A 10,000-nucleotide genomic window follows, 5' to 3' on the forward strand; every position below is an offset into this window, starting at 1 on the left:
AGTTGAAGATTGAATACAGTACTCTGCCTTCAATACCTTTATCTAACTGTTTGTGCCAGTTGGTTAAAAGGATGTTCATTTAAACACCTGATGTATAAATAAACCACAGTACACAGGCCGTAGGGAAAAAATGTGGCTTATAGTACAGGGATAAATATTTTGGCAATGCTTTTTTTTAGTCGCAGTTAACTTGAGCACGGATCAATTAATCTGATTCCTTAAAGCCTTCTGCCAGCTAAGCGCACCTGTTCAGGCAGAACGCTGCAGGAGCGATGCATGTTTTCTTTACCTGGTGATGGGAGAGGGGGGAAAGAGGAGTGCTGAGCTGCTGGCTCTCGTCTCTAGTAAATACATCTCATCTGCGGTAATTTGCAAAAATCCAGTTGTCCATTTTATTGTAAATCTGTGTTCAAAAATGGCCTTCAGAGACACACCATAGGAGTGCCCACTTCAAAGTTGTGTACTACAGCTTGAATTCTTTCCAACAGCAGTGTTTTTTCCTGTGCTGGGATTGAGATGCTGTTGTCCCATCAACATGCTTCCCTTTTTAACCATTTTTGAACTGGTTTACTAATGACTACCATATTTGTTTGTGAGGGTGTTCTAAATATTAAAATACGTGATTAGTTGGCTTTGAAGAGGGACTTTTTTCACCATAAAAATTCTTTTCTCACCAAAGATGCAGACTTTGCTCCCTGATGCAGATGTGATGTGTATTCTTTCTGATTCTGCTATGTCCTGTAACTCACAACTGGAATCTCCATTTTCCTGAAAGACCTTTCAGCACAAGGTGTTTGAGCATACTTTACGTTTCTATAGAGAAAACTTAATTGAGTAGCTAGTAGTATATTTCACCTGACATAGGTGCTTTATTTTACAGTATTGCAATAGCAGTTGACGTAGTTAGTGTTTCAATCACATTAATTTACTTACATATTTAAAAATATGCAGTGATTTATTCCTCTGTGTGACTCTCAACTTTGAAAAACAAATATTTTAGATAATGGGGGGGGGGGGGAACCAACCACAAGAAACTTTTAGCTTGTCTCATTTTTTGTTCTCACACATTCAGCTATGTCCTTCATATTTGGCATTTTGATTTATTAGGCAATCTTAAGTATTAAAGACTTCTAACATACCAGCACAGGACTTGAGGTGCATTGTGCCTTGTGTCACTGATAAATTAATTCTAGCAGAACACAAAAGTTACCATTATTTAAGCCTAGCTCCTCACCTTTGCTTTTCCATCGCAGGCCACTTCTAGAAGGCTGAAGTTTAGGCTGTGCTTAAGGTGGCGACCCAAGGGGTCAACTCATGATGGTGTTGGGCAAGGCCACAGTAATGGTGGAGCATGAGCTCTATGGTGCTGGATCAAGCACCGCGAGCACCCTAACGGTGGTGTAGGGCCATGGGCCTCGGGGTGCTGCTGTGGTGCAGGGCTAGGCAGGGGCAGGGTAGGCAGCTGCTCTGTTTCCTAGGTGGTTCATGATGGTGGCTGTACACCTCCGCGTCCGCAGTACCGTGGGGCCGCACGCAGCGTGTCCTTGGACCTGTAAGGGTGCGAAGACGACGACGGTTTTGGGGTGACATGACTGACTGGCAGCCAAGGCCCGCTTCTGGTCCCTGTCGGCCCGAAGGAGAGCGCCGTGAGCGCCACGACGGCACCGGCAGCGCGGGGCTGGGCGCACCCCGCAGCAGGACCCACCGCAGCTGGCCGGACCAAGGGCGGGGCGGGCTGCCGCCCTGCGGCGCCCCCTGGCGGCCGCTCCCGTGCTGCGCACCGGCTCCCGCCTCCCGGCGCGGGCGGCGACCTGGGGAGCGGCGGCCCCGAGGCGAGGCCGGCGGCGGGGCCTCGTCGCCGGCGGGGCCCGAACCTGGCAGGGCCAAACGAAGCCGCCAGCCCGGCCTTCGGTACACCCCGCGATGAAGTGAGGAGCTCTAATTGAGCTACGGCTCTCGATCCTGCTATTTGTACAAATAAAAGGCCACATCTTGATGCAAAATAAACACAAAAGCACTGTTGTGACTATAACAGGGAGTCATATACTAATTTATATAATAAGTGGTTGTGCACGCTTTATTCAAGATTATGGCTGCAAGAAATGGCATGAATTGCTGGGTGTGTTTAATGCTGGATTATAGCAATTTGAAACATGTCAAACACATGGCTAATGCCTCATGCTTCACTCATTCTTGCGTAAACCTGCATAGCCACCATCCATTATACCCTTGGTAACAACACAATTCTGCAAGTAAATATTGTTACACTAAGTAACCTTTCAATTCAAGTTGTTTAGGAAGAGAAAATGCAATCTTGTGCAGTCAGTTCCAGTGTCAGTTTAATGTTTCAAAAGGGAAGTGGTGTAGAGAATAAGTATCTGTACAGTGACTTGCCGGCTCGAGACACACACGCGTGCACGTGCGCGCACACGCAGGGAGCGTACAGTCTGTTGCGGGGGAGAAAAGTAAAACTGTAGCTTCTAACTTCACGGGACCGGCACTTCTTTTTTGGTGCCGGCCGCCGCTTGCTTACCCCGGCAGAATTAGGCACGCGACCTGCAGCGCAGCCATGCGCTGGAATAACCCACAATTTCATTTTCTCTCACAGACAGCAGCAAATATTTCCCCCATACCTTTGTTTAAAATGCCCAGTAGCAGAGCTTGTGTTTCACCTCTGGCAGCAGGAGTTTGGGCATCGTGGCTGAAGTAGGTGCTGGGGACCGCTTGTGTCTGTGCATGTGGGTGCGTGTGTGTGTGCGTGCCTGTGTAGGCACGCTCAGGACTGACAATGAGTGTGACAGCAAGGGAAAAATGAGAAGGATTAGGAAGCGTGAATATGTATAAATGTGTGTAAACAGGGAACTGTATATTTTTTGTGCCCTATTTGAAATACTCAACTTTCAGCCTTAGAATCTGAAAATCATTGTCTTTCCTTTGTATTTATTTATGATTATTATGCTAACAAGCTGCACTACTGTCGTAAAAGTGAGACGCAAAAGTGTGTTATTTTGTTTAGTGAGATGTTGCAGGTTCTTATTATTCTGCCACCGTAACTTAAATTACTGACACACAGATACCAGAATTTACCCTAATTTGGATGTTTCCGGTGCTTTAATTTCTGAGGTTTAGAGTTGGTAGCACATACACATACATGTGTGTATATACACATGTGTAAGTGTGTGTGTGCAAGAGAAAAGAAGGGACAAGAAAAAGATTCTGTGCTCTTGCTTTTTCCAGAGGCCCCTTTTTAAGTTGCTGGTAGTGGGAAGGGGGCTGTGGACAGGAGAGCATTACTCCAGCCAAAGTTCCTGTATTGTTTTTAAAAATACCCTTTTACAACTAGGAAGAAAAAAAAAAACCACCGCAAAATTATCGGGACTCTGTCTTCTTCCTATAAATCCTTCAGTTTTCTTCCACTTCACTCCCAAATAAATTACCCTTTCTAGTATGGATACTCTGTAGTTTCATTCTCTCTGTACACAGCTGTCGGGTCAGATTTGTTGTTTTCTGTTGCCAGAGTAGTGTGTTACTGGTCATGTTACGTTAAAGCTGATCCTGCTGGCTCACAGACACTTTAACTTAAAATGCAGAGCCCGAACTACGCTCTGGGGCTTTGCAAAGAAACAAAATCCACAAGACATAACCCCCTTTGGTTAATATGAACTGGAAGATGTTTAACCCTTCTCTGTTAATTGTAATGAAAGAGCCAGGGAGATGTAAAACCAGGGGGGCTGATGTATTTATTTATTAAATTTCTGAGTGTTTTCTAATGTTTTGATTATCTAACATTTGCAACCCCTTGCCCTTTTAATGTGCTTGGCTAAATGTACCTCTGTTATTGTCTAACGTTTGAATTTGTAAAAGATGAACCTGTCTGTTGGTTAAATCTTTGTTTGACTAAAAGAGGATTAATGTTTGAATTTCCCGAATTTCCAAATCCTTGTAACGATACAGTTGATGAAGTGTTTTAAATAGATTTTCACTCTGATATACATGTCTTTTTATTGAAAGTAAATATTGTAAAAATCGGAAGGGCTGCCTGCTCCCACAGTTGCGGCATACCCGCATTAGAATTTTCATATAACTACTAAGGGCAATCAGACCCTTTTCTCTGAATATTTTAAACATTGTACATGTAAAATTTATGCCTAATTTGAATACTTATTAGCTGCCTAATCTCAGAAAAGAGTATTAGCTTTGTTTTTGCCTTGTAAAATTCATCACTGCGTGTATCACATTTTCCATTTCTATTACTTCTCTTTGCTGATGTTAGTAAGAGTGTTTAAGAAGGGCTGTTTGTTCACAAACACATCTGGTGCTGCTGTTGTTTACTGGGCTAGAACAGCTGCCCTCCTTTATGTTCCCTGTGTTTGGGTCTTGGGGCTTTTTGCATCCTGTTTAGTTTTCACCAGGCTGTCTTTAAGGACTCATCTTATACTCTTTTAACTTTCTTTCCACAATATATACTTCTGCTTTGTTTTGTAGGTGCCTGTTTGCATTAATTCATACAGTGTTTTGATTAATATCCCGTGCACATAGCTGAAGTTGTAATGATCCTTTTCCTGCTTTTTTTTTTTTTTTTCCCTGAGGAAGCCTATTGCTCATACTTTGCGAGGGAACAAACAACTAAGTTCAATAATTAGGCTAAGCAGCAAGCTTCATTTCTTTTCCCGAGTTTGCTTACACATCCCTCTGCCTTCAGAGGTGGCTTTTAAAGTCACAGCTCAGGCAGGGTGCTGTGGGGACTCTCTCAGCGCGTTGGGAGTGAGGGAGAACGAGGTCCGTTCTGACCCTGCGAGAGCAGGAGGGGACTTGGGTGGCTCTGAGAAGAGACGTTGACCTTCCCTGATTACAGATACAAAATGCACCTTGAAATTCTGGTTTGTAAGGGCACGCTGGTTCTTTATTTACTGCAAAGATTTCAACTGATCTTGGCAGGACATCTCATTGCTGTCCTGAAAGTACAGTATATTTATGCAGTGAAAATGATAAAACATTTATTACTGTAGAGAAGGTAATATGCATAATTTATGCTGTTTTTAGCACAATCATTAGTGATATTCTTGATAGATTTTATTTCCAGCTTTCATATCTAATACATGCCTGGAAAATTAATTTTATATCTTTCATTTATTTGCCTATGTTAAAATTGAGTTTTAAGTCATCTTCAAGTGAACAGTTTGATTGCTGCTCATGCATAAGCTTAATTACTTCCCAGGAAGGACAGTATTAAATGTTTTAAATGTCAGAAAAATAAATGAATATCAGCCGTTTGATTAAAAAAATAGGCAATATCTGACGTGTTTGCAGCAGGAGCTTTTTCTTAAAATGCCTCCGAGGCAAAATTTTATTTAGTCACAAAAAAGGAGAAGCCCATTATACTATTTATCATTGGTTGATACCATATGATTTGTAACACCCTTACAAAATTTTAATTTTGTATGATTAGCTGTGCATCATTAAACAACAGCCTTGCATAAGATATGCTGTAAAATTCTGACAGAATCAAGATAGTGAATATTTTAAATAAGGCTGTATAGTCATCCATGGTTGTCAAAGCTAGATAATAGGAAATATAGAGCAGTGTGTGAAATCGTGCCTTCATTTAAGCTGGTTTTATAGGTAGACTTTAAAATGTAGTCGTTCATAAATGCTATTGACCATGCTGCGTGCACGGGGTGTTATTTTGGCCGTTAAATGTAAGCACACAAAGATTGCTTATAGAAACCATAATTCCGGTGATTAGTAGCTGTGTGAAAGCAGAGTTTGCATCGCATTTCTTGGTAAACGGCTCCGCGAGGCTTTTTTCTTCTTCTAAGGATGCTGTCTGTGTAATTGGCAGAGAGGGACATCTTGATAATGGAAGTGTGAAGGTGTAACGCCTGTGTTAATTGATACTTCTTAATCACTTTTAGGTATTAAGTCATGATGCAGGAATCTGCGACAGAGACAATAAGCAACAGTTCAATGAATCAAAATGGAATGAGCACTCTAAGCAGCCAATTAGATGCTGGCAGCAGAGATGGAAGATCAAGTGGTGACACGAGCACTGAAGTAAGCACAGTAGAACTGCTGCATCTGCAACAACAGCAGGTAAGTTTGTTTTGCTTCCTGTTTGTTTTTAAACAAATCAAGGGCTGTTTTCAGATGGGCACCCTCCCACAGCCCCTCTGTGCATGCTGAGGGGGAAGTGTTGGGCAAATGAAGAGCGTGGGGCATTATTTGTTGTTGTTTTTGTGCACATTAATGCTGAAATGCAAGGACCCTGTTTGTGTGGCGGCAGCACCTCACTGGTGCTGCTGCACACCACGCTGCTCGCCTGGTGATTAAAATCCCACGGTGTGTTTATAAAACTTGTGCCGAAGCCTTGCAGTGCCTGTTTGGGAATCTGTTAGTTTACTGTGGATTCGGTGGCGCAGGAGGTGATGCAGAGCTTTCCACCAGAGGGCCACATTACTTGAGACTTTGCTTCCCTTGCGATGAATTGTTCCAAAGTCGGAGCTGGAGTGAAGGGACCAGAGTGACTTCTCACAATAAAGATGCTTTGCTGTCATAGGTGTAAATAAAAAAACCCGCTGCTTAGTTCAGAACCACTGGAATAAAAACGAGCATGTGCCTTTCTGTGTGTGCGGGGGTTTGAATGTAATTGGGATGTGTGATTCTGAAAATATGGGAAAAGAGAGCAGCAACTTTTCTGTAGGTACGTTTCCATTCTCACTTTTAAAACATTTCTTTAAGTGTGTCTGTTTGCTTTCTCACTGAGCTAATGGAGAACTGCTTTTATGCTTAAAACTGTAAAATTAAACTGTTGTCTGACTGCTAACGCCCTCTAATTCTGAGATGCAATCAATTAATTTTTGTCACTGTAAGATTTGTTTTCCTTTTAAAACCTGCACAAACATAATTCCTTCTACTCTGCCTACCTAAATGGTTGCCTCCCTGTCAGGGGATGCAGATTGTGACAGTGCAGTGAAGCCCAAGGGTTTGTTTGGTAAACAACTGGGGTCTGATTCTGCAGAGTGCCAGTACCTGCTCCGAACTCCTGGAAGTCTTCACTCAGCTGCTGAGGCCACTCAGCACCTTTGCCGTTCGAACCCCTCATTTGTAAATAGTGAGGATTTTCATTGCAATGTCAAGTATTGCATTAATGGAAGGAAAATTGTCTCCCCTAAGATAAAATATTATGAAAATCCTGTTTTATAAAAATGTGTTTTAACATGATAGATAAATTGCATGTGTACGGGCCACTGAAATAACAGGTCATAATAGCTCTTAAAATTGAATCATTCTTAGTGCTGAATTAAGCAGTGTACACTAGCTACATTTCCATTTAAATATTTTAAATGGTGACAGAAAATGTGGAAGAATTAAATAGTTGTAGATTGAAATATGAGAAGTTGTTAAGGCTTAAATCTTTCCCTTGCTTCAGATTCAGGTTTATTCTGTTTTAACAGTTGAGCACTTGCAGTATAACAGGCTGAGGAAATACAGGTTTCAGTGTCTTCATCAAGTTCTTGGCAGGCTTGCACCTATATATGTGCATACACATATATACACACACGCATACCTATTATCTATATATATAACCTGTGTATATGCAGCATTTTCATGTAAAATTACATATATGTATACAGAAATATATATATGTGAAAATTTAATATTGTTTTGATTGAAAAGTGTGTAATCACCTTTATTCAGATATTCAGATTATAATAGAATTTTAAAATCTTTATTTATTGAGAGTATATTTAATTTGTGAAAATGTTTAGAAAACTAAATTTAAGTGAAACACTTTAAAGCACAAAATGCCAGCAGAATAATTTGCCACTTACATGTTTCTCAAAGCACCAGTCCTAGGCATTTGTAGCCAATTTGTCCATATAGTCACAGATTCCAGTAGATAGCATTTGCAAAGACCACTGAGAATAACAACTGAAGATGAAAATATGCAGTTGAGTACTAATAACAGGCAGGTTCTGAGGGGACAGGCTTAGAAGTGACAATCTTTTCTTCAAAACTGTGATTAGATCTTAAATAAGCAGACAGGCAAAGTAAAACCATGGGTACAGTTAATAGGACTCAAGAGGCATTTTACGGTAGGGTCTGCACCATAGGATTTAAATACAACTTGAGTTAGGCATATAAATCCTGCTATAAAATATGTTGATGTGAAACATAAACACTAGTAAACATGTAGTAGGATGTCCTTTAGATAATGGGCATAACTTTTCCTTTTCTTCCCTTTTTTTTTTTCCATTCCCTCCCCCCCCCCCCCTTTTTTACCAGATGCCTTTTGAAATATGATTTAAGAGGAAAATGGTGGCTGATTTTATTATTGTCACTGTAGTAACTCTCTAAAACATTGTTTTTAATGTGACTTTTGTAACAAACTTTGACAAGCAGAGAAACAGCAAACTCCGTTGTACCTGCAGTTATTATTAAGATTTTTTTATTGTTTAAATATGTGCAAGATACAATGTACTGATGTCATAGTTTAACATTCTGGTTTTGGCTTCTCTGAACTGTTTTATTGGGGGCTTCAAATAAACAAATCAAGTTCATTATAGCTTTTTCTAAAGGAGGCAAATAAATGATTGCTGGTTTTATTGCCTTTCCTTTAGCTGGGCAGCTACATAAAGTGATGCTAATGCTTAAGAATAGCTGTATCAGCTAAGTAAAATCGCAAAATAAGTTTTTACTATGGCATGAATATGTACTGGGGAATGCTAAACATGAGAGATTTTAGGCTATGTACAAATAGCAACTGGGCTAAGTTAAAAAAATCAAGTTATATGCAGTTTGCATCTTGTTCAAGCATTATGAGCACAAATTGGAGGATTTATAGATAGTAAATAAGCTAAAATAATAGACTTCATTAGGTTCTTACAAGCCATTATATGGAGTTTGGACAGTCCTGTTACTGGCTTGATGCACTGGCTTGTTGTGATCTTTATATAGAAATGAGAAGTTTGACTTAAATCAGGGAGTTATTCCTCAGCCATGTATCAGGAAACAATGACAGTATTCTATAATATATTGTAATATATACTTGGTGATAAATGGATTGGGTGCTGTCACAAGTCATCAGGTCGGCTTTGAAGATGTATGACTAGAACGGAAGCAACTTTTTATCGTACTGTCGATATTTATCAATTTATAAATATTGCTAAAATGAATGTAGATTTTTATTATTAAAATATGATGCAAACTGTAATATGCTCAGACTCGTTTCTTTGAGTTTTCTTGGCTTATGATGAGACATTCTCTCTCCTGTATGAACGTTCGTACACTTCTAAGGTTTTCACTTTCAATTTTTTTCTTGTCTGTTAAAATCAGTGTTTGATACTAGAATGTATAATACATGGAAAAAGCATATCCTTGATTAAATACATTGACAGATTATTCTGCATTAGATGTAGAATTTTATTTTGATATTAAGTTCGTAGAATTAATTGTTTGTGTCACTAAGGTCAAAATAGTTGCTAAAAAACCATGATTGCTTTACAGGGTAGATTTGAGCTTGCATTTTGAGTATTCATTAAGTCAGTTCTACCAAGATAATCTTTTTAAATGTTTTATGGGAATTTATTGGTAAGGAGCTGCTTCAGTTGACTATGTTTAAAATTATTTTTCCAAAGCAGTTTTATTTTTTTAACATATCACCATTAGCATTTCATTGATATAAATGATAAATATTATTTACAAAAACAAAGATGTGATGCTAATATTCAAGTTATCCTGATGATGTAGAAATAGAATTTGTGCTTTCTTATGTATTTCATCCTTATTCCATCTGATGGCATTTATTGTTACTTAAATCGACCACTTGTCATATTAGGAAAAAAATGCTTCTTCCTAGCGATTTCAAACCAAAGTTAAAATTTGGGAAAATTATGCAGGAGTGTTACAGGCTTTCACATCCCAAGCCCAAAAGGGTCAACATTCTGTAAGGTTCATTCATGCAGCTTTCAGAGCCGGTAATACCAAATTAGCAGATGTT

At 39.7% G+C, this 10,000-nt stretch overlaps 1 protein-coding gene across 8 annotated transcripts in view; it reads left to right on the forward strand.

Moving 5' to 3' along the window:
* FOXP2 (forkhead box P2) overlaps positions 1 to 10,000 on the forward strand; it is a 417,926-nt gene that overhangs the window by 222,613 nt on the left and 185,313 nt on the right. For all 8 annotated transcript variants that reach the window (XM_065697217.1, XM_065697620.1, XM_065697714.1 and 5 more), the window contains one exon: positions 5,916 to 6,093. In XM_065697217.1, coding sequence (XP_065553289.1) covers positions 5,926 to 6,093 — 168 coding nt within the window. In that variant the 5' untranslated portion in view covers positions 5,916 to 5,925. The remainder of the gene's footprint in view (positions 1 to 5,915; positions 6,094 to 10,000) is intronic.

Source organism: Lathamus discolor, chromosome 1, assembly GCF_037157495.1.
Source record: "Lathamus discolor isolate bLatDis1 chromosome 1, bLatDis1.hap1, whole genome shotgun sequence".
Lineage (NCBI taxonomy): Eukaryota > Metazoa > Chordata > Aves > Psittaciformes > Psittacidae > Lathamus > Lathamus discolor.